This window comes from Alligator mississippiensis, chromosome 3, assembly GCF_030867095.1.
Source record: "Alligator mississippiensis isolate rAllMis1 chromosome 3, rAllMis1, whole genome shotgun sequence".
In the NCBI taxonomy this organism is placed as follows: Eukaryota; Metazoa; Chordata; order Crocodylia; family Alligatoridae; genus Alligator; species Alligator mississippiensis.
The window spans coordinates 277070661-277096089 of NC_081826.1; the positions used below are offsets into that span (position 1 = coordinate 277070661).

Below are 25429 nucleotides of genomic sequence, written 5' to 3' on the forward strand. Positions count from 1 at the left end.
AGAGTTAACTTTTATCCAAGTAATGTAATAATATATCATCATAACTCTTTGATAAGGAAATTAATTTTAAATGTCTCAAACTGAGTGAATAATTTGTTGTCAGATAGTTTTTCAAACTAATTTATCTCAAGATGACAGCCTGACGTAATTTAAAATACTTTCCCTGCTTCCTTAGTCATTTGCCATCTTTTGTGATTTACAGTTAACCTTTAGCTAGTTACTTTTCCTGCCTTAATTGTTATGCCTGTGCCAACTGAGAATAATTTTCTGATAGATAAACAGGAAAAATAACTGTACACAAAGTGTTATCAAACTGTACAAAGTAAACTACAAAATGTTTCCCATTAGTACTTGTGAGTTGCATATTTATTGACTTACAAAATGTAGCAGAATGACAAATTTTCAGAATTTGCTTTTTTCCAGATGTTTTAGTGACTTTTTTTCTTCTGTTTCAGCACTTCAGAATCCAGAGGTGGTGGCTCTTAGGGGAGGCCTAAGTACCATCCTGAAAAATGTGATTGACTGTCAGTTAAGTCGAATAAATGAGGCTCTCATAACTACAGTTTTACACCTCATTAATCATCCAAAGACACGACAGTATGTGCGAGCAGATGTAGAATTAGAGGTAGTAACTTTGGTTTCTTTTCTAGTCTTAAAGTAGTTAAATTTGCTCTGGCCATTTTGATGTCCTGAAGCATTTGTAATGTGGCAGATGCAAGGTACAGAATTGTTTCAAAATAGAAAAGAAGTGGATTTTGGCCACAGTGTGTTTAGTTTATTGTACAGTGACTAATAGCTCCAATTTGTCTCCCCTGCCTGTTATCAGTTATTCTGTCTTTTATGAAAAGAACTATTCAGTCCAAATATAAAAGGAGAATGTTTTTAAGATGCTTTTTCACACTACAAAATATGTGGTATGGCATATTGTGCATGAATCTACCAGTTTACATCTGTTCACAAAGAAAGGAAGGTCTCTAGCTGTTTGTTATTCAGGCAGAAATTGATAAATACTTTGCTTGTATCATAAATTGCAACAGAATCAAGCACAGCATCATCATTAAGTTTTTAGGCAAAGAGTGTTCAGGCAGATATTTCATGGTCAGGGGTGTGACTGTTCTGGCTTGAATACTGGGTGCTACTTGACATGATGCAAAATTTAATGCTGCCTTCGCTGGTAATTGACAATTGTCTTTAGTGGTCGGAAAATGTTATGTGGCTAATATTCTCCTGAAAATGGAGAAAAGTAAACAAGTTTCAGTTTTGCTTATTTTACTGCGTATTAGACTGATATGGAAAATTTAAATGTAACATTATAATTTTCACTTCTAATTTTTTGCTGTTTTACTTTTAAAAATCTGTTTTTAAAATGTAACATTTTTAAAACTTGAAAATGGATATTTCAATAGAATAATAACATAATTGTGTTTAGAGCAGAAACAATTAAGAACTTGAGGTGGGGGTGAGAAACAGATTGGGCTCTTTACTTTTTCAAGAGAGTAAATGTGTTTGTGTTTGTGTTTAGCGAATTTTAGCTCCGTACACAGATTTCCACTACAGGCACAATCCAGACACAGCAGAAGGACAGCTCAAGTAAGTATATTGTGGTTTCTTGTGCTACAGATTGTTGTGAAGGTGTAGTATTAAAATCAAAACTTTTCCTCTTCAAAGTGACTTAAATATACTTCGGTTCTCAAAAGTAAAATCAAAGTAATTATTTTCCAAATAGAAAGTAGTAGTTACAACATATTAAATTATTGGAATTTAAATAGTAAAAACATATAAATTTTACTTCTTTTAAATTATTTATCACGACTTAAAAATACTTTAAACATAAAATATATAACTACGTTGTGTAAAAGAGAGCATTGTTGTTGTGGAACATGTCAGTCTTTCATGGGCAGAGGAAGCTGTGCAGTTTTGGACTGTCTCCATGTTGGTAGTAGTTGAACCAATCCTGACCGACAAATAAGGTCAGGACAGTATTCTAACCAAAGGAGAGGTCAGGGAAATGGCTTTTTCTTGCACGTACACAAGTATAAGGGGGTTGTGCTAGGGGATACCTACAAACATTTTTAATAGCTGGTGTTCTGCATTTTAAAGATGGAAGGAGGTAATTTTGTTTTTTTAAATACAGATACCCTTTACGCATTCAGCTAAAGGAACATTCCTGGCTAGCAAGGAAGGTTATTCTTTAATTTTACAAGAACAGTGTTACAATTTCATACTAATCCTATAACCTTGCAAATCTCAAACTAAATTTTTCTTATATTCTGCATCTCATTCTTCAGAAAAGTCTCTAATGTTTGTTGGCAATGGGTAATAAAGCAAGTGCTACTGTAGGCTTAATGGTGAGCATACAACTAATGTGATTATTATTTTTATAACAGAGAAGACAGAGAAGCACGGTTCCTAGCTAGTAAAATGGGAATAGTGGCAACGTTTCGATCGTGGGCTGGTAAGGTGCTTTTTTATTTATTTATTCTTAATTTGGTGATAAGGAAAGGAATTTTATGCTCAAAGTGAAAGAATTATTTACTGAAGCCCCAAATCTGTCCTTATTAGTCTTATGCCTTGTGTTCATCAGTTCTTTGTGTATGGTAGGCCAATGAACGTCTTGATGTCAAATCATAAGACAACATACAGCCTCCGGGACGGATCCAGCTTGCAAAGCACTTTCATTGGGCTCACGGTGCCCCCCAGCGAATTGCATCCCACCCAGCCTTTCAGCCCTTGAGGGTGGGAGCAAGGCACCCATATGTATATACTGCCCCAAATACGCCTTATTGTGCCTCGTTCCCACCCTTGTGGGCAGAAGGGTGCACAACCCAGCCAGCTTGCAGCATCTGCTGCTGCTGCTACAGCCTCTGGTGACCTGCTCTGCTTCTCTGGTGTCCTTCTGGCTCCGGGCAGCAGGTAGGAAAGTGGTGGGGGAAGGACTGCAGCCGGGTGGAAGCATGGGGCTGGGGCTGGTACCAGTGCAGAGCCTGTGCCCAGGGTGGCGGCAGCAGCAGGAGCTATGGTGGGCAACATGTGGGTGTGAGGGAGAGTGGGGGGTGTGGGGACCCCCCTTACACATTCCCCCCATGGTGTGCAGCTCCGGCAGGCAGTGGCAGCAGCAGCAAGTGGAGCACTCCGGGCACAGGTGCCTGATTCTGGCCAGCGTTGCACATTGCAGCAAGCAGTGCAGCCTCCACTAGGCTGTCTGTATCGCTGCTGCTCCCTGGTACTCAGGTGCAGCCCCTGCACTTGTTGGGCACGGGAAGGAAGCCCCAGGTGCTGGAGCCAGCTGTCTTCCCCTCTGGGGCTTGTGCCTTCTCCTGGGGGGTGGTTAAGGCAGCTGGTTCCAGTGCCTGGGGCTTTCCTTCAGTGCCCAGTGAGTGCAAGGGCTGTGCGTGAGTGCCAGGGAGGATTGGCAATACAGATGGCCCCATAGAGGCTGTGCTCCTCATTGCGATGTGTAGTGCTGGTTGGAGCCATGCCCCACTGAACATCTGCACCCTGAGCGCCCTTCCTGCTGTTGCTGCACCATGGGAGGTGTAGGGGGGTTCCCACACACCCCCATCCTCCCTCATACCCCACAAAACCCACATACCCACACCCTGCCCCTAAACCCCCCCACGTATAAACAACCCCCCAACATAACCTGTGCCCCTCCCGCACAGCCACACCCCTTCACTTCTCCCACGCACCTCCACACACCCTACCATACACACACACACACCCACACTCCCCCATACACCATCACACACACACACACCCCTGCCCCCAGAACCCTCCACATATACACAACCCCCCAACATAGCCTATGCCCCCCCACACAGCTCCACACCCTACCATACACACACCCACACACCATCATGTACACCCCCACACATACTCACACCCCACCATATACACACATCCACACACGATATACAAGACTAAGAATTTATTTTTGAGTTATTATGCAGTCATCTTTATATACACTATGCAAACACAATCATGAGAAATATTTTTCATAATAAAATTAAAATATGTTATAGTAGATGTTTGACTTTTAGTGTATGGGTTGTTTTTTTTCTGGTTCTAAGATGTCAACCTCCCTCCCCTCCCCAAAGGAGTATTTCCAAACGTTAAGGGGAGGGACTTCTGGCAGCAAAGGTCAGGGGTTAGGGGGTGGGACTGTCAGTCCCAAAATGGCAACAAGGGGGCAGAGCAACTGTCAGGGGACAGGGCTACCTATGCAGCCCTTGACAGCTCACCAAAACTCATTAAGCAGCCCTCCGCCCAAAATAATTGCTCGTCCCTGTCATAAGGGGTTTCTATGTTGCATCTTCTGATTGGCTTTCCTGACCAGAAGATGATTCTCTAGTTGCCAGTAGGGGAATCCTAAATCAGATACTAATTTACCTTATCTGAAATTCATGACATTTTCTGGATTTAAGTGAAGTTGGATGTATTTTTTTTCTGTCTTTGAAATTTGTTCTAAGCTCTGTTAGGATGAAAAATAGCTTTGTCTATACTAGGAATTTACACATGTGTACCCTAACTTCACCAGTGGCTGCTGGCCGCTGCATGCAATCTCCCATATAGATGCTGCTTGAATCTTGATATAGAAAGTACTTCTCAATTGAAAAGGCAGTGCCTTTTCTATCCTTTTTTCTAGCGCTCCAAAATAAAAATAGAAACACAGTTGTTGCTTGAGTCACCTCACACCTAAATGAGACAGTAGACCTGTTAAAACTAAATGAAATGAGAAGTCAGGTTTGTCTGACCTACCAAAATCTTATTGTTTAATGCTAGTTGACCATAATGTGGAAAGGTTTAGACTGAAGAGTGAATTCTCTTGATGGATAGCACAGTATCTCAAATTTAATAATAAGATTTAATTTGGTATTCAGATATCCTTCAAGAACTATGCATAGGCATCCCCACTTAAGAAAATCGTATTCAAATTTGGAAACTTCCAACATTTTCTATTAGGGGTACACATACATTCTTCCATAACTACTCACTTGAGGCTAAAGGTTCTTCAGAAAGACAAAGGAATAATGGGCTTGAAATATACTACTTTCCTTGACATTTCTTCTGTTTTCCCTTTCTATGCCTTTCTTCTTTTTATGCCATTCACTTAGTTTTAAAAGCTAACTTTTAAAAGATTTTTAAAGAGGGATGCAAGCTAACTTTATTCCTGCTTTTTTATGTTTATGGCTATCAGGCATGTAGAGGATATTCTTCCTCAGTTTTACCATAGGTTACTTAGGATTTATCAGGAATGCTTACTACAAACTCCAGCCTAAAAGTGTAGAAGATAAAGGCTTTCTCTGTCCAAGCCCCAAGTTTTTTAAATATGTGCTAGCAAAATTTAAAAAAGCGAATTTTAAGCAGTCTGTCTAAAAAGCCCATATCCCCCTAATTTCTACATTCCACTCTAACAGACTTGGCAGATGTTACACTTATGATGCAATTAACCTGATAAAAGCACCATAAATAGTAACCCTGCCACACATTTAGGGAGTTAATGGCAAACAAAATGAGAAATGTGGATCTGGTTTCCCTCATTCCTTAAATGGAATGAATAGTGCGGTATCCCTGCCACATAGCCTGATGCATGAGGCTACATCCCCATGGCCGATGCTGGCAGGCTGACAGCCGCACGTTGGAGTCCTGCATGGGGCTTCACTCTGCAGCTTTCAGGGTGCTCATGAATGGGGAGCTGGGATGCCAGGTTGTGGATGCTTACCATGATGCTCACTGTGCCCCAGCAGCTCCCGTGGGAACTGTGAGGCAAGGCAGCCAGCCAGCCAGGCTTGTTTGTGCCTAGCTGGGCTGCCCAGCATGGAGGTGAGGGTTAAACTCCTGGCAAGGGGGGTGCCCCTTGGTTCCTCTGTATAGGAGCTGTACAGGAACAGGAACCTAATTGCATTGCAAGGTTCCTGTTTAAAATAATAGTGCAGTTAGGATTGGCCTCCAATCCCAACCGTCTGGCATCCTGCCACATGTGTGGGATGGCAGGATGTGTGGTTGTTGGGAGTGGGGATCAGATCCCATTTCAACATTATTTTAACATCTGACAGGGGCCTTAGTTTTTATTGTCGTCATTTTAATAGACCTTTAAGCTCAGTATAGACAGTTAAAAAGTCTGAGGCTGAGTCTATTCAATCTTTGCAGGTTGGTCTAATCTGCGTACATTGAACCAACAAGCAAGTAAACAGATGTTCACTTTTGATTCAGGAAATACAGCCACATGCCTGCAGTGGCTCAGACCAGAAGTTGGGGGCATTAGACCATACCTCCCTGCTCATCTGGGGCAGACAGTTTGGGCCAAGACTAACTTATCCACCCTGCGAGGGGAAGGAGATTTACAGGGAAGGTGTAAAGCATCCTGGTATGCTGGAGGACTGTAAGTTAACTTGCATCTAGAGGGGATGTGGAACAGAATTCAGTAAACCATTTTAACCTAAATCAGTTAAGTCTGATACTACATCCATCCAGGTTTATCTTAAATTCATTTCAGCTATTTGGAAAGCTGTTTATATGCACAGAACTTCAGTTGTATTACAGATATGAGCCGGTTTCTGATCACTTATACCGGTTTGTGTAATTTCAGTCCCTAGCCCTTGTCATCAGTAGTCTTCCAGTTTCAAGTATAAAACCTCTTCAGGCAAATAACTTTAGGTTTATTCATCTAGAAAGTGAAAATGAATTTAAGTACAATTTTTTTTTTTTTAGTTCATTGCAGGTTCCATTTAGGACAGTACATGCTTGTTTTCTTTTGTTTGTGTTGTTGCAAGTATTGTCCAGTGGATAAACCTGTTAGTCCGTTTCTTTCTTAATTCCTTCAACTCTTAAAGTACTTTCTCCTTTGCAATTTTTTGCTAATTTTAATGTATTGGGGTTAGAGCCTTTTTTAGTTCCATTATTGACTCCATTATGTTGATAGTGATCTAAATGTGAAAGAGTGGGTCAATACAAGGAAATGGGCAAGCTCAAGTAACACCAAACCAGTCAATATGATGGATCGTGATCACAGCTTTTCCTCTTCCCTAAACATTGTCAAGTTATTTTGGATTTGCAGGACTGGAAGGGATCTCGAGGGTCCTGGAATCCAGGCTACTGTAACTCGGCTATCTCTAAAGGATGCCATCTAGCCTCTTCTTAAAAACCTGCAATAAAGGATATTCAAGTTTCCCTAGTTAATTTGTTTTGCTATGTAATGGTCTGGCGTTCAGATAGGGTTTTTCCTGAGTGAACCTAAAACTGCCTTCCTGGTGTTACTTATTTTGCTGCCCTGTGTGTGGAGGGAGAACAGTTGTTTATCATCCTTTCTAAATCTTTCTCAATCTTTCAGATATGTGAGAATGGTAATGTCACCGCTTCATCGTCTTTTTTTTTTTCTAGACTAATCATTAGGAACCCCACCACCCTTTCTTCATTTGCCTTGCTTTCAAACCCTTGATCATCTTTGGGTTCCCTCCAGTTTGTCCACCTGCCTCTTAAAATGGGTACCCAGAACTGGGCTCAGTACTCTGTGAGGCTTAGCCCTTGCTGAGGAACCACTGTCTGTTTTTCTGTGTATAACAGTAAAGAAGAGTTTTAAAGGAGTCATTTGAACAAGGATTGGATTATGCCAATATTTAAAGTCCTCTTTCTATGTTTGGGGAAAAACCACAGGAAAAACCAAATAGGCATGTGTTTTGTAAGTTTAATGAGGATGATTAGGTTTGACATCACTGGTAGCATGGAGATAGCTCATGAAGGACCTTGAGAATAAAGGTAAGGAGTTTATATAGTGTTGTAGAGAAGGGAAGATAAAGAAAGAAGTGGTTTCATGCCGTTTCATGATCAAAACGGTGAGTGAAGAAAATGATCTTTGCCACAGCATTGAAGCAGGGCAGTCAGGTAAAGAACAATCAAAATAGAGGTTTGTTTATTGAACATAATTATTTACAGATATCTAATTATTATGTAAAACAGACATAGCCTATTAGAATGGAGATTGCTCACTGGAGGGGGTGAAAACTGTAGTTTATGTTATCATTTTTTGTGATCACTGCTTATATTCAGTCTGTTAGAAGATTGCAATTCATTTTCATTTTTGTTAGTATTTTGCACAATGTAATTAAAGATTTTTCTGGACTGAGGGTTAGGGGATTTAATGTAGATTTTGTTTTCTAGGTATTATCAGTTTATGCAAGCCTGGGAACTCTGGAATCCAGTCTCTCATTGGGGTACTTTGTATACCAAATATGGAAATACGGGTATGTGGTAAATCCAAGGAATAATGTTCTACCTCCTCTTTGTAGTTTAAATTGCATACCTTTATAACATAATATAATGATTTGTCCTGGATATATGAGGCAATAAAACAGTTAGTAGATACCATCATTTATCTATTTCTTTTAGCCACTTTTTAATTTTTTTAAGTGCCACAGATAGAAAACTTATAAAATGTATTTGTGGTTGTAGACAAGGTTTTTTGGGTAGATGTGATATCTTCTATTAAGACATTCGCTGCTACTTTGATAGTCTGTTTCACGGAATTACATTATTTTTCATTTTGGATACCTTTCTAACTTTTTATAGTTTTACAAATTGACTTCCCTTTATTAGTTGTATGATTGTGAAAATGTTTCCCTTGTTTGTAGCGAGGTCTGCTTGAGGTTCTTTATGATATATTTCGCCTTCCTCTTCCTGTCGTGACAGAAGAATTCATTGAAGCACTTCTCAGTGTAGGTGGGTACTAGGCATCAATGCCCAATACATATTACATCTTTTTGTATATTGAATCCATCAGTCTTTCTCCTGCACAGTTAATTAAGTAAATATCGATGATTTCATCCATAACTTTTTAAAGCAAACTTGTTAGATGTTGCTTCTTTTAATGTGTTTTCAGCTGTTTCTAAACAAAATACCTGTGTTCTGGCTTCTGCTGCCTCTGATATCTGCTGTACTTGTAAAAGTGGTACAGAAGCCATAATTAAGCCAAACACTTTCAGAACATTTTGAATTAATAGGATATGTTACAGAACTCAGTGTTTTATCAGAGTTATAGAAAATTATTGTTGAAATGCTGTTTACAAGAGAATATTTTAGACACTTGCATCGTATCAGCATGAGAGAAATAATCTTTAATATGAATGGTTTCCACTGACAGTAATTTATTTGAAATAAATATTTAAGAAATAAAATAAGCATCTTTAAAATGCATCACCCCTTTATTCTTTTTTTTTTTAATATTGTGCTGTATGGTACAGGAGACCCTTGCCATTCACGGGGGATACGTTCTCCTATTCCCCCATGGATGGCGAAATCTGCGAATAAGGCACTGCATACATGAACGCCATCTGTATTCATGAATGCCGTGCCCCTGGCGGGGAGTGGAAAAGCTGCCCTGGTGGTGGTAAGCGCAGAGCTCCTAAGGAGCTCCTCTAAGTGTATTTAAGATGCAGGTTCAGCATTTGCGAATATTTGAAACAGCGAATGCCGAACCCACAAATAGCAAGGGTTTCCTGTATACTGTCTGTTTTGACGTGTTGAGGGTTCGGGTATATTTTAACAAGATAGACTTCTAGCTGAGATAACTTTTAATGTGCTAATCATATGGTTTAAAAATCCCTCTGAAATGTGTCACTTCTGCTTATTTTGTTTAATATAATAAAATATAAAATATTATAAAATAATAAAAATATTATAATAAACAAAATATAACTGGTGATAGCCACAGTGGCATCCTGTGGCTATCACCAGGTGTTAAAACAATTATTTGACTTTTTTCTAAAACATCAGGTTATAAGTAGTTTTCTGTTTAATGCACATTTGTTTTTCCACATAACAAGTAGGTTTAATCTGTTATCAGTGGCTTTTAGACATCTACCTTATTACTGACAGTGTTATAGACTGGGGAGGTGGAGCTGTCCCCTTCCTTGGAGGTATTTAAAAGGAGATTAGACAGACACCTGGCTGGGGTCATCAGACCCCAGCACTCATTCCTGCCCAGGGCAGGGGGTCGGACTCGATCTAATAGGTCCCTTCCGACCTTAACATCTATGAAACTGCTAAACAGTAAAGTTCACTATTTCATACATTGTAATTCTTAAAGCATCTACTGCAATTTTATTAATTAATTTCGAAGAGTTCAAATTTAACCTTAATTAATCTGTGTTAAATTTCTAAATAACAGTATTTTCGCTTTAGGTTACTAGTAATACATACTCAACAACTTTTGCACATTGTATATTTACTAATTATATGGTAAGTCTCATACCTACTGCAGTCTCCCTCTGAGGTAGGTATATAAGGCTTCAGGGACTGATATCTTTTCTGTGACTATAAAAGAAGCCTCTTTGCTTCTCACTGCAGCTGTACAGAGCAAGGAAGGAATATAAGCCAGTGAGGAGAAGAAGATAGCCCCAGCCTTCTACCCTCCAAGACTGGGGTGGGCAATTGTTTCGGGCAGAGGACTGCTTACCCCGTTTTGGCAGGCTGTCGAGGGCCACATGGGTAGCCCCACCCCTTGACAGGTGCTTCACCTGCTGGTCACCATCTTGGGACCAATGTCCCAGGGCTAGCACCAGTGGGGCCCCAAGCAGGGACACAGACTGGCAGGGGTCCGTGGAGCTGGGCTGGGCTACACCAGCAGGGAGAGGCAGGAGCTGGCCTGGCTCCATAAAGCCCCTGCTAGCTGGGACCCCATGCTCCTGCCACCTTGCTTGGACCCCGCCAACACTGGCCCCGGGGCACCGGTGCTGGCCCTGTGCCCCCAATTGCTCCCCGCCCACTCACACTGTGACCCCAAGCCCCACAGTACAGGCAGGGGCAGCGCACACAGCCCCGACCCCCTGCTCGCCAGCAGGGAAGAAGCTGGTGCTAAGCGTGGGGAAAAGCGGTCCCTCACCCACCCCATGGCCGGCGTTCCCTGGTGCAGGTGCTCGCAGCCCATGCAGGGCTGTCCAGAGCAGGCACAGGCAGCCCCAGGCCGGCTGCGAGTGGCTGCAGTGTGGGGCAACGGCCAGACAGCGAGTGAGGGGCCGCTCTTCCCTGCGCTCAGCACCAGCTTGTAACCTGGCCCCGCTGCCAGCCTGGCAGTGGGGCCAGGTTACAAGGTGGTGCCAAGTACGGGGCAGGGTTGGGGGGGATGCAGTCTCTCGCCCACCCCATGCCCGGTGCCCCATGCTGCAGCCACTCGCGGCTGGCCTGGGGCTGCCTGTGCCTGCTCCGGACAGCCCCACATGGGCTGTGAATGGCTGCAGCGTGGGGCGGCAGCCACAGGGTGGGGAAGCGGCCGCTTCCCCCCACCCCGGATCCTTCCCTGCCTGGGGTCCCCCCCCGCCCTTCTTCCCCCCATTTACCTGCAGTTCAGTCATGGGGCAGCCATGTGCTCCCAGGCCTGAAGCCCCAGCAGGGACTTCCGGCTCGGGAGGCAGGGCCAGGCGGGCCCACTGTTATTGGAGCCTGCCGGGCTTCCTCTGGGTCCTACTGCCCTTGCTTCCTGTCATTTTTGACAGGAACCAAGGGCAGAGAAGTATTCATTTTCTAGAATTTTTAGGGGCCTTGTGGGCTGGATAGAATGGCCTCAGGGGCCAGATCCGGCCTGCGGGCCATATTTTGCCTACCCCTGCTCCAAGAGTTCAGTCTTTCAGTTGCCCTAGATCAGTGCTTCCCACACTTCTCCTCAGCATGACCCTATTTATGGCCCCATTTCCTCAGCATGACTCCATTTCCTCATAATGGCCGCTTGCTCCCAACCTACAGTCCCCCCACCCCCTCGACCCCATCCACTGATGTTGCGACCCCATTTGGGGTCACAACACACAGTTTGGGAACCACTGCCCTAGATTATAGCTTGGCAGAATTCAGCAGTCACTGTATACACAAGAAATTATGCCCCATATTGTCACCACCACTATTACTTTCTTCCAATTGAAAGACTGAGATTAGGAAGCTCAAAGTTAGAGCTAACAAATAACTAACCATTGTTGTTAATGTAACAAATAATTTATCTTTCATATAATGATTACAACTATAAATATCAAAATAGTGTTTTCAAGTCAAATGTTAGAATGACTGAACCTGTTTTTCTTATTATAGATCCAAGTCGGTTTCAGGATTGTTGGAGACTTTCTGATGGTTTTGTAGCAGCTGAAGCTAAAACTATATTACCCCATAGAGCCAGATCAAGGTAGCACATTGACTAAAAGTAGCTAAATAAAACATTCTTTGTTGTTGTTTTCTTGCTTTTATAATGACAAAATGAGAGAAGAAATGCACATTTCTGAATGGCTTTTTGCATGTTTTTTAGACCTGACCTCATGGATAATTATTTGGCTTTGGTGCTTTCTGCTTTCATTACCAATGGACTTTTAGAAGTAAGTGAAGATTCCAGCTGTGAATAAAATATTTGTAATTTTCATCATGTGTATTAAGGAATCTATTATAAAATACACATTTAAATATTGCATTTTATTTTTGAAGGGCCTAGTTGAGGTAATTACAAGCAGTGATGACCATGTGTCTGTCAGAGCAACTATCCTATTAGGAGAACTTTTGCACATGGTAAGTTTGGGGCTTGTTGTTTGTTGTAGGAAAGATTTGGTAGCACCGTCTCTTAGGTTGCTTGACGCTTTCAGTTCGTGGGACCCTGTACTCGGTTGTTTGTAATGTTTGCCAAAAGCACACAGAATAAGTCTGTGTGGCACAACATATAGTGCTCTGCATTGATGTTTGAGGCCTTGGACACACATTTCTTAAGTAGCAGCATATACACAGTTGTAATGCTACAAAAAACGAGTTTCTTCACATTCTTATTTGTAAGCAGAGTTGTCCCTTGAGGGGAGAAGGGGGCGGGGGTGAATGGGAACGACTGCCCTGGGCCCTGCACTTTGGGGGGCCCTGTGGACAGTGCTGTACAGACCTCACCAAGGGCGCCACCACTCCGCATGGCCACCGTGCACTGCCAGCACAGTGTCTGTTTCCACCCTTAGACCTCCAGCATCCCAGAGTGCTCCGTGCTCTCTTCTCCTTCCAAGGGAGGAGGGAGAAGCTGGTTACCTGACAGTCTGGTGAGATAGCTGCAGAGTTTAGTGAAGTGGGGGGCTGCGGCTATCAAGCTTTTGACCTCCTCAACCCCCCCACCCCACATGGTGGGGCAAGCAGAATAGCTGATTCTCTGCCTCTGCTGCCTCTATATGATGCCAGCATTGGCAACATCTGGAAGGCAGTCTCTTTCCTGTAGAGGCAGGGGAAGCAAAAGAGCAACCCCTATCCTTCCCTCCCCTTCCCCTGCAGGGGGCTTTGCACATGTACAAGCTTCGTAGCACTGTTTTTTTAGCTCTACAAACATAACGGGTTGAAGACCTCTCAGAACTCTTTTCAAGCTAACTTGCGTATGAGAAGCAGTACTTTGCTTTGTCAAACACCTGGGAGACCATGCACAGAAGCTACGTTAAAAGGCTATTCTTAGGCTACAAATTCAACCACTCTGAACTCATGAAGGAATGTTATCTCAAATTCAGCCTTCTTGTGCATATGTGTTATAATTCATTCATTAATGCCAGGAGCACCCTGTTTTTTTTGGGTGCCCAGCCAGGTGTCCCCTGTTTTGTACTTGTGTTTTTGATTATTCTCCTGGGGTGTAGCACCTTCCATTTGTTCACATAGAACTTCATCCTGTTAGCTGTAGCCCAGCTTTCCAATCTGTAAGTATTCTTCTGAATTGTGCTTGCATTCTCCAACATGTTCACAGTCTTTCCCAGTGTTGTGTCATCTGCAGATTTGCTCAAAAAACTTTCTATGCCAACATCCAAATCATTAATGAATATGTTGAACAGTACCAGGACAGGCCCCTGTGGGACTCAGTTTGAAACCTCCTGCCATTCTTACATAGACCAATTAATGATTACCCTTGTTTGTGGCTATTGAACCAGTTATCTATCCACCTTATAGTAATTTTTTTCAATCCATTTTTCTTCATTTTTTGTGAAAAAGTTCTACAGTACTTTAAGTCTAGGTACATCATATCCACAGCATTCTTTCGTCCACCCAGGTAATTAATTTGTCAGAGAAGGAGAATAAGTTTGTTTGACATGATTTGTTTTTCATAAATCGCTGCTGACTGCTTATGATTGGCCTTTCCTCCTCCAGATGCTTGCAAATAGCCTTCCTTAGGATATGGCCCAGTAACTTCCCAGGTATTGAGGTGAGACTAACCAATCTGTAGTTCCCTAGGTCCTCCTTTTTGCCTTTTTCTAAGGAGGGACACTACTTTGGCCCTTTTCCAGTCCTCTGGTACATAACTTGTATCCCAAGACTTCATGAAGATCATTCCCATGGGCTTCCAAATCTCCTCTGCCAGTTTCTTCAGGACCCTGGGGTGAAGTTAATCTGGCACAGCTGACTTGAATTCATTCAGACCCACCAAAAGCTCTTGGATCATCTCTTTTGTTATCTCTTCCCTCAGCTCACTGCCTTCCTTATCCAAATGATCCTTATTAAGTGTCTGGTTGCAGCTTAATTTTTTTGTGAAGACTTGGCAGAGTAGGTGCTGAGTCTCTCTGTCTTCTTTCATCTTCAGTTAGGAATTCCCCCTGGCTTGTTAACAGAGGGCCCACAACTTCCTTTGTCCTTCTTTTCTGGTCACAATGCTTATAGAACCTCCTTTTGTTGTCCTTGACCTCCTTTCTCCTTGACAAGGTAAAGTTTGTTCTTTGTTATTACCTTCCTGATGTAGTCCCTGCAGGTTCTTACTATTTCCTGGCATGCTTCCTGGGTGACCTGCTGTTTCTTCTGTTGCTTGTATGCTTTCCTTTTGTATTTGCTTCCTTGGTGACCTGCCCTTTCTTCTGTTGCCTGTATGCTTTCCTTTTGTATTTGAGGCACTTTAGAAGCTCCTTGTGTGAAGCCACATTGGTGTCTTGCTATTCTTCTTGTGCTTCCATCATGTTGAGACAGTTTCTTGTTGGGCTTCCAATATGTGCCCACCACTGCTCCAGAAGGCGCTCTCGGGCAACTCTTGCACGGGCGGCTAACTGGATCTGCCCCGGTCTCGCTGGAAAGTCCTCGGAGGGTGCCCCGGGAGCCAGTGGCAGATCCTCGGAACTGACCGACCGAGGTCTTGGCTGGGCCCACAGCGGGGGGGGGGTCCCCTTCTCTGCAGCCTCCAGTGCCAAAGCGCCCCTGGGCGGGTTCTCACGGGGCTCCGACCTCCCCTACACCCCGGCCAACACCACCTTGGTCGCAGACCTTCTGCTTCTCATCCCCGGCCCGAGGACTGCGCGTCGTGGGCTCTCTGGCCCTTGCGGGCTTCTTTCCCGACACCCTCGCCGGCGTCTCTGCCGGCACTTCCCCGGTTCCCTCACCGGTGGTTCCAGCCGGCTCTATCCCGGTTCCCTCACCGGTGGTTCCAGCCGGCTCTATCCGGTTCCCTCACCGGTGGTTCCAGCCGGCTCTATCCGGTTCCCTCACCGGTGGTTCCAGTTGGCCCTGTCTCCGGGTTCCTCCTCGGCACTTCTACCGGCTCCCTCGTCAATTTCGCCGCTCTTCCTCGGCTCCGCGGCTCTCCCAGCCTCCGCCACTCCTGACGCTGCTGCAGCCTCTACGGCCCACGACAACGGCCCCGTGCGGGTGCCCGGTTCCGGTCCCGGGCTTCCCTCCAGGCCTCACATCCTCCCGCAGTGCGCCTCCTCTGCCTTCGGGGCCGTGCTTTATTTCCTGAGCGCGGTGCCTCTCTCTGATGTCACTCTGCTCCAGCTGTATGAAGGCGTGGCTAACGAGCCGCGCGGGTGGTTCCCCGGCCTGCATGCCGCTACTGCTCTCACCTCCTGCGAAGCGAAAGCGAGCGTTTCCTCTGGCTCTGGGCCGGGGTCTCCCTCTAGCCCCGCTGTCCCTGGGACATAACCCCCCACTTAAGATGCCTTGGGGCACTGCTTTGTCTCCCCTCCGGGTCATACCTGTGGGGTCGGTCCGTCCCTTCACTGGATCCTTTTGGTCCTCGGTCTGGTCTTCCTTTCCACACCTAGATAAGAAGTCCGCCACGGTATTGGTTTTCCCGGGTCGGTATATGACGCGGAATTTATACGGTTGGAGCGCTAATGCCCACCGGGTGATCCGAGCATTATCGGACTTGGCTGTACTTAGCCACTTCAGCGGGGCGTGGTCCATCACTAGTATAAACTCCCTGCCCATCAGGTAGTACCTGAAGTAGTCCACCGCCCACCGAATTGCCAGGCATTCGCACTCGATAGTGGTATACCTTTTCTCCGCCGGTAGTAGCTTGCGGCTCGCGTATGCCACGGGTCTTTCGCCCCCTCCCCCCCTTCTTCCTGGGTGAGGACTGCACCCACCGCCGTCTTTGAGGCGTCTGTCTGCAAGATAAAGGGTTTTCGGAAGTCAGGGGTATGAATTATGACGTCTTCGCCTAATGTCCTCTTCAACTTTTAAAACTTTGTATCGTTTCCTTAGACCACCTGACTACTGTTTTCCGCCCTTTGAGGGCCCCCGACAGGGGTGTTGCTAACTGTGCAAAATGGGGTACAAATCGCCTATAATAGTAGGTTAGTCCTAGGAAGGACTGTAACTGGCGGCAATCTTGCGGGGCCGTGAAGTTCCGGATGATTTCCACTTTGACGGCCAAAGGTTTAATTGTGCCCCTGCCAACCAAGGATCCCAAATATTTTGTTTCCTTCTGCGCCAAGGCGCACTTCCAAGGGTTTGCGGTTAGGCCGGCGCACCTCAATTCTGTGAGGATGTCCCGAAGGGCGCTCTTGTGTTGCTCCCAAGTTCGGGTGTATACGATGATATCTATATACGCTGCTGCATATTCGGCGTGGGGCGCCAGGATCTGGTCTATCAGACGTTGGAACGTTGCAGCGGCGCCGTGCAATCCGAAGGGCGTTCTAAAAAATTCGTACAGCCCCCACAGGGTGCCAAATGCCGTCTTCAGCCGGTCTCTCTTGGCTACCCGAATCTGCCAATATCCCTTGGCCATGTCAAGGGCCGATATATACCGTGCGTCCCCTATCCTTTCTATCAGCTCTGCCATGTGGGGCATGGGGAATGCATCAAAAACTGCCATGGCATTCAAGCGCCGGTAGTCTACACAAAGTCTTAACGATCCATCCGGCTTACGCATTGGTACCAGTGGGCTTCTCCAGGGACTTCTAGACGGCTGAATAACTCCTAGTCGCAACATGGACTCAACTTCTTTACGGACGGTTTCTAGGAGATGGTGGGGAATGAGTCGCCACCTCTCCCTCACTATTGCCCCAGGGGGCATTTTTATGGTGTGGCACACGTTTCGAACCCAACTGGGCTCTTCGCGAAAGACCCCTCCGAATTCGCTTACCAGGTTTTGGTTCTCTCGCTGTTGTGCAAAAGTTAATTCCTCCCCCAGCCTGACCGGGGTATTTTCTGAAGAGGGCTCCGCCCCTCCTTCCGACCCTCGGGGTCCTAGGTCCTCGTCCTTGGCTTCAGAAAAAGCTGCCCATCCCTCGGGATCCCGCCACTCCCGTAGGAGGTTTACGTGATAGATCTGCTTCTCCCGAAGGTGTCCGGGTCTGTGAACCTCATAATCCACTGGCCCCACCCGTCGGAGGATCTCGAACGGTCCCTGCCACTGCGTTAGGAGCTTACTAGCAGATGTGGGGAGCAATACCAGGACTTTCTGCCCCGGCTCAAATTCTCGCTCCTTGGCCCGGTGATCATACTGGCCTTTTTGGCGGGTTTGGGCTTCTCTTAGGTTCTCGTGGGCCTGGTCCCAGGCCAGTCTGATTCTCCTTTGGAACGTCTGCTGGTATGTCTTCGGTTCCTGGGAGGGTCCTTCTCTTTGTTCCCATTCTTCCCTTAGAACCTGTAATAGGCTCCGTGGGCAATGCCCCAACACCAGTTCGAATGGCGAGAATTTTGTGGATTCTTGGGGGGTGTCCCTGAGAGTGAATAGTGTTAGGGGGAGGAGGAGGTCCCATTTCCGGGGATCTCCCTGTATGCACCAGCGCAATGCCCGTTTTATGGTTCCGTTAAGTCGTTCTACCAGCCCATTGGTTTGGGGATGGTAGACCGAGGTGCGGAGCTGCTTTATCTGGAGGGTCCGGCATACCGTCCTCAGAACTCCGGACATGAAATTTTTCCCTTGGTCTGTCAGGATCTCTTGTGGGATCCCCACTCGGGCTATCCAATTTATTAGTTCCTCCGCAATACGCGGGGCAGTTACAGTTTGCAAGGGGATTGCTTCTGGGTATTGGGTGGCATAGTCCACGATAACTAGGATATATTGGTGACCCGAGCTACTGCGGGGCACTGGGCCCACGATGTCCAAGGCGATCCTTGAGAACGGGGTGGTGATAGCAGGCATGGATTGGAGGGGGGCCCCGAGGAGGGCGTTCGGTTCTTGTCTTTTGACAAGTGAGGCAGGCTGCACATCGGCGGGCTACTTCCTCCCCCATCTCGGGCCAAAAAAACCATCCGCTCACCTTCACGAGGGTTTTGTCCCGGCCCAGATGCCCCCCTATGGGGCCCGCATGCACCAACTGCCAAATAGCCTGGCGGAATTGGGCGGGCACCACTAGCTGCGGACACTCGATCTCCTCCCCCCTGCCCCCTTGTAGGCGGTACAGGAGTCGGTCCCTTACCTCGAAGTGGGCCCGTCCTTCTGGCGGCGACGCAAAGGCCCCCTGGGTACCTTGGGCCTGCTCTCGAAGCGTCTCGATCTCCGGATCCTTCTCTTGGGCGTCACGGAACAGGAGACTACTTGTAAAGTTGTTGAGGTCCAACACCTCCGCCTCATCGGTTGACCCTTCGCCTTCTTCAGGCTCGCCCAACCAGCCCTCTTGGCTCTGGATCTTTTTATGGGCCACTTCTGCGTCCCTCACCCAGTCTAGGACGTCGTATATCGGCTCCCAGTCGCGCCCCAGGAGCATTTCACATGCTAACCGGAGTTCTCCCTGATGCTGCATTACCTGCAGGCGGACCCATTGGCGCTCGGCCTGCTTCGCGTCCCCATGGAGGCAGGCTATTCTCACGGGGGGAGCCGTCCCACGATCATGCAGTGGTATCAAATCTCCCCTGACAAGGGATTGAGCACACCCCGAATCCAACGGGCAGCTCCAACGGGGCGACCCTCCACCCATGCTGTGACAACCGGGCGCTTCCAAGCCACGTTTCCTCCACCGACCACATAACTGCAGTCCATAGGCTCACCGAGCCCTTCACCTCGCCACTGCTCTGCTGGGGCTTTTGTTCTGTTATCCGGGACCCATTGTTCCGTGGGCTGCTGCAGGCATTCTCTGGAAAAATGGCCCTTCTGCCTGCACTGGAAAGAAACCGTATCCCTGGGAGCCCCTCGGTCGGGCGGATGCCTGCGCTCTGGTTCTCGTGGGGCTGCCACCAAGGGTCCCTGGTTCTTCCTCTCCCTAGGGTAGTACGCCTCCGAGGCAGTGAAAGCTTCGGCCAACCTCAGAGTTTCCTCGCAGTTCTGTGGGGTGTGCTGTCGGACCCATCATTGCGTCCGCTCTTCTAAATCGTTCTGGAACTGCTCCAGGACGATCTGGTTGGCTAATGCCTCTCAGTCCTGGCCCGCTGGATTCACCCACTTATCCAGCAAGTCGCGCAACAGTTGTAACAGCACTCTTGGCTGTCTTATCTCGTGGCCCTACTTAGCTCGGAATCGGCGCCGGTAGTGCTCGGGGTTAATCTCTAAACAGTATAAGATGGCTTCCTTTACTGGCTCGTAGTCCAGGGCATCCTCCCTTGACAGGGCCCGGTATGCGGCTTAGGCCTTGCCCACTACTAAGGCCCCCAACTGGCTGGCCCAGTATCTCTTATCCAGCCCCGTCACGAGGGCATGCCATTCAAAGGCCTCAATATACGTCTCCAGATCATCTTCCTTAGTCATCTTAGGCATCTTAAATGATGCCAGGCTGTGCTGGCGCCACTCTTGTTGTTGGTCCAACATCTGTTGCTGGGAGCTCAGAATCTGGGTCAGCAGTTGCAGGTTCTGCCCGAGGATATCAGCAGGGCCCATAGCCGGGGCTTGCATGTTGGCGTGGGTCGCCAGGTCAGGGTTCTCCATCATCCCACCACTCCCACCACGTTGTGCCCGCCACTGCTCCAGAAGGCGCTCTCGGGCAACTCTTGTGCGGGCAGCTAGCTGGATCTGCCCCGGTCTCGCTGGAAGGTCCCCGGAGGGTGCCCCGGGAGCCGGTGGCAGATCCCCGGAACTCGCCGACCGAGGTCTCGGCTGGGCCCACAGCAGGGGGGTCCCCTTCTCTGCGGCCTCCAGTGCCAAAGCGCCCCTGGGCGGGTTCTCACGGGGCTCCGACCTCCCCTACACCCCGGCCAACGCCGCCTTGGTCGCAGACCTCCTGCTCCTCGTCCCCGACCCGAGGACTGCGCGTCGTGGGCTCTCTGGCCCTTGCGGGCTTCTTTCCCAACGCCCTCGCCTGTGTCTCTGCCAGCGCTTCCCCAGTTCCCTCACCGGAATTCCTGCCGGCTCTATCCCGGTTCCCTCACCGGTGGTTCCAGCCGGCTCTATCCGGTTCCCTCACCGGTGGTTCCAGCCGGCTCTATCCGGTTCCCTCACCGGTGGTTCCAGCCGGCTCTATCCGGTTCCCTCACCGGTGGTTCCAGCCGGCTCTTCCCGGTTCCCTCACGGGAGTTCCTGCCAGCTCTATCCCGGTTCCCTCACCGGTGGTTCCAGCTGGCCCTGTCTCCGGGTTCCTCCTCGGCACTTCTACCGGCTCCCTCGTCAATTTCGCCGCTCTTCCTCGGCTCCGCGGCTCTCCCAGCCTCCGCCGCTCCCGGCACTGCTGCAGCCTCTCCGGCCCACGACAACGGCCCCGTGCGGGTGCCCGGTTCTGGTCCTGGGCTTCCCTCCGGGCCTCGCGTCCTCCCGCAGCGCGCCCCCTCTGCCTTCGGGGCCGTGCTTTATTTCCGCCGCGCGGCGCCTCTCTCTGACGTCACTCCGCTCCAGCTGTATGAAGGCGCGGCTAACAAGCCACGCGGGTGGTTCCCCGGCCTGCACGTCGCTACCGCTCTCACCTCCTGCAAAGCGAAAGCGAGCGTTTCCTCTGGCTCTGGGCTGGGGTCTCCCTCTAGCCCCGTTGTCCCTGGGACACCATACTGTGCCCTTTAGAAGCTCCCAGCCCTTCTGACCACCTTTGTGCTGCAGTCTGCCCTCCCATGACACCATGCCTGCTATGTCCTTAAATCGATCGAAACCTACCTTTTTTAAATCTGGTTCCCTGATTTTGCTGATCTTATGCTTTCCCTGGGTCAGGATCTGGAATTCTGTCATATCGTGATTGCTTCCTCCCAAGTTACCCATCACCTTCATATCCTCCACCAGTTTTATCCTGTTGATAAGGACAAGATCCAAGATGATCCTATAGTTGTACCTGCACTTTCTGGAAGAGAAAGTTGTCCTCCACACAAGTTAGGAAGCAGCTTGACATTTTATGTTTGATTGCATTGTTCTTCCGACAGCTGTCTAGAAAACTGAAGTTTCCATCAGTACTATCCCATAGCTTTTGAATAGATTTGTCATGTGTTTGAACACAAATCTTGTTCCTCCCAAACCAGGGAGCAAGTGTATGTGTTTTTGACATACAAGGCAACACCACCAACTTTTCTCCAAACCGTGTCCTTCCAAAACAGAGTTGACATTCCAGTCGCAGCGTTGACATTCCAATCAATGCTGACATTCCAGTCATAAGAACTGTCCTACCAGGGCTCTGTGATGCCAGCCAGATTGTAGTTCTTTTCACAGGTTTCAGCTTTTATTCCCCATACTAATTGCATTTTTGTAGGTGTATTGGCCATATTTGCATTTTGACCTACTCACTTCCCTTTTGTTTCACTTGTTGTGGTCCTATAGCTCTCTGGCCCTTTCCCAGAATTAAGTTGCTCTTTGAGTCCTTTCCCTTGTGGACCATGTGCTGTGTTGCTGGAGGGTTTTGGTCACCATCCCCCATGGAATCTAGCTGAAAGATAGCAGAGTCAGAAATGAAATCTGATTCTTCAGGATAGTATTGGTCTGCCAACTATTGTGTCTGTTTCTGCAATCTGCTGCCACAGTCACTATGCATCTTCCAACTTCTGCAGCTTCATGCCCAAAGCAAGTCATTTGCTTGCTCTGGAGGAGACAAGGGACCCTGTAGAAAAATAGCTTGTGATCATGTAGTTAAAGACTATCATAATCTATGTGCCTCATGGGCTAAATTAACATTTGACAGGCAGCTTTTGGCACTTTCTAATACCGTAATATTTGGTTTTTCCAATATTAATGCTCTTTACCGTAGACTTTGTTTAATTCTTTAAGGCCCCTGGCATTATTAACTTAAGACATGATTAACGAGTTAATAATATTTAAAGTAGTAACCTGGGAATACGTTCATACAGTTAATGCTGCAGTAAAACGGAGAATAACCCAAATACTTCTTACACAAAATACGTGTAATAACTTTGTGACTGGTTCCTAGTGTGCCTTAAATTGAACAGATGGCCAGCACCAATCAGCTGATCGGAGCTCCCAGGCACAGGAGCATACTGAGCTCTTCAAGACTCTAGTGCATGGTAACAATGTAGTTGCAATCACTGAAGGTGTTCAAGGAATGTGTTTTTGACAAGGAGCTGACTGGTATTGGAGTATTGTCTGTAATGAATCCTCAGTGTTGTAATGCTCCAAGTGAGAGTAACTAGATTTTCACTTCCAGAGAATGCTGCAAGGCTCCTTTGCTTTTCCATAATTTTTCTTAATTGTAGCTAAATAGTTTGACATGGGAGATTTATTTTTGCAAAAAATGAACAAATGGTTAAACTGGGGTAGAGAGAGAGATTCAGTATGGAATGGATGAGGACATTTTTCTGTCCTGAGTTTGTTTTACTACTAATGCCTCTAGATGTTTCCATTGCTTTGGATCAGTGCTTATTTAAAAATTAAGTCATTTTAAATACAAGTTTATGAATGAAACTATATTAATGTTACAGAAATACTACCATATTTTCTCACATATAACATATACCTTTCCTTTGAAAATCAGACCCCCCACCACCTTGGATAAAATCACCCTGCTTTTATTTCTGCTCCACAGTGGAGCAGCTGTGGCATTGCTATTCAGGCACTGAGAGTTCTTCACTGCACAGGTATTAGTAATCAGCTATCCCTTTTTAATGGTCTTGATGTTCCACTAATCAAGCTGCTAACATTCCTTAAAGCAATTCTGCTGGCTACTCCTGGTGTCTGTCTCTCCCTCTGTCTTCTGCTCTCATATCCCTGGAGACTCTTTAGCACTTTTCAAAATCAGGTATCTTCCTACCCACCCCCCTTCTGCCCCCCAGAGACCGGTCTTCAGCAGAAGCTAGAATTTCAGCTTTAGTTAAGTGGAGAAGTGAAAGTCAGTCAAATGACAATTAGTCTTCATGTGTCCCTCCTCTATACAGCTATAGCTCTGGAAAAATCTCTCCCCCTCTTTCATCCTGCCTTTCAGAAACAAGATACATATTATATTCTGGGGTGTATTGTTTGCAAGAAAATAATACCATATTTTTTAGTATGTTGTGGCAACTGTAACAAAATCTTTGGCTGCCAGATAATCCAAAGGGTCACTATCAAGTTAAAAAATAATTATACTTCCTATTTCAAGTCTTTTCAGTATTGTTAGAAGTTTCACGTGGGCCTATTGCAATTGAGAGAGAGAAGATGATTTGATTTTATTTATTTGCATTTAGTTTGTCTTTGATAACCTGGTATTATATTTACACTGTATATTGATTGTAAAACCATAAATTATCTGGGGACCCACAGGCAAGTCTAGTGCCTAAATCTACACTCCTTTGTAAAAGTGTACTAAGTATAATTGTGTCGTATTTATATATTTGGGTGGTTTAATGTATTTGGGAACCAAGCATCAATCATATATAAGAAAATGTTCCAAGCCTTTTATGCTATGTGAAGAGTAAATAGACTATGTTGTATTTACAAAAGTCCCTTAAAAATTGGGGGGGGGGGGGGGGGTACGTATAGGGACATATGGCTGAAGCTGTATAATGTCAATGTATAGTTAGGCCTGGTTTTTAACAATCAATATATGTGTCTTCCTTTCCAGGCAAACACAATTCTTCCTCATTCACATAGCCATCACTTACATTGTTTACCAACGCTAATGAATATGGCAGCGTCTTTTGACATCATGAAGGAGAAAAGACTGTAAGCATGCAAAGTTGTCCTAAAATATTAAAAACACTGGGAATGAATGAACATACACGTTATATGCTTACTATAGTTAAAATCACGTTTTAAAAAGAGTGTCCATGTAGAAATGTCCTTTGACACTTAATGGACACGTGCTTCCAATTACAAATGATAGTATATATAGGCAGTACCGGCAACTACAGTTTTCAGAGCACACTGCTGAAAATGCAATGTATAGATAGGATTGATCCTGAAATTGGACAGAAATGAAAGGCAGGATTAATGTTTAATATCAATATTTGCTCTTTATGCCAATGACACTTAAACACATTCCTCAGAATAAATGTGAAGATAGATAGAATCTTATTTCATGTTTTAAAGTTTCCTTTTATAACATACCAATATTTATTTTGCAGCTCAGTTGCAGTTTAAATTTCTTTCTTTTACATGTAGTGTATTTTATTGAGGACAAAATTCATTTTATATATTCCATGTTTCTTTATAGTGTCTACTCCGATTTCTGTGTGATTTTTTTCACTAGTAATTGAGCTTTTGAAAAAACATGATCTGCAGAGGAAAACAATTTTGTAGCTAACTTAAAAATATCTTCATCTTTTGAGAGGTTTCTTATGATCTGGCTTTTCAAATTTCTATTTTGTAATAAAATAGAACATTACTTTTATTTTTCTTCATTAATTTTCTGTTAATAAATTGCTGAATTATTGTCAAGCTACTGTAGTGTAATAACTGTATTAAGCTGTATGGCTATAGAGGGTATTATAAAATAATAATAATAAAGATTTCTGGGGAAGATTTCCTAGGTGCCTGGCGTAGGATGTGATAAGATAAAAAGAAAGATAAATCGTAATTTAGGTTAATACATTTAGTGGCATCATTTTCAGTTATGTGTTTGTTACTTGACTTGCACCTCTTTTACAAATATAGTTAGTGTCAACAAAGGGATAAAAATCATATAGCATGGATACATTTTTAAAAGTACAATGAATATTAGATTTTAAAATGTACTGACTGGAAAAATAAAAATCCACAAAATGGTTTCATTGTAGACTTTGGCCTGTCAGAGTTGTCAAATTATAATTTAAATTGTTCATATGGACTTAAGTGGATACCAGGAGAAGAGTGGAGGAACAGTAGCAGTATCTGGTAACCTCTAATGCATCATTTCCACGTTTTGGGGCAGTGGGTGGGGTCTGAGGAACCAAAGAGCAGAAGTGGCATTCCTTCACTTTGCTCTTACCTTCCCCTTAA

General features: G+C 45.8%; 1 protein-coding gene across 1 annotated transcript in view; it reads left to right on the forward strand.

Annotated features, from left to right (window-relative positions):
• RICTOR (RPTOR independent companion of MTOR complex 2) overlaps positions 1 to 25429 on the forward strand; it is a 173568-nt gene that overhangs the window by 90827 nt on the left and 57312 nt on the right. Inside the window, exons 8-16 of the mRNA XM_006276624.4 lie at positions 456 to 625; positions 1523 to 1590; positions 2388 to 2455; positions 8158 to 8240; positions 8628 to 8715; positions 12070 to 12160; positions 12281 to 12347; positions 12454 to 12534; positions 24075 to 24175. Of these exons, the coding sequence (XP_006276686.1) occupies positions 456 to 625; positions 1523 to 1590; positions 2388 to 2455; positions 8158 to 8240; positions 8628 to 8715; positions 12070 to 12160; positions 12281 to 12347; positions 12454 to 12534; positions 24075 to 24175 (817 nt within the window). The remainder of the gene's footprint in view (positions 1 to 455; positions 626 to 1522; positions 1591 to 2387; positions 2456 to 8157; positions 8241 to 8627; positions 8716 to 12069; positions 12161 to 12280; positions 12348 to 12453; positions 12535 to 24074; positions 24176 to 25429) is intronic.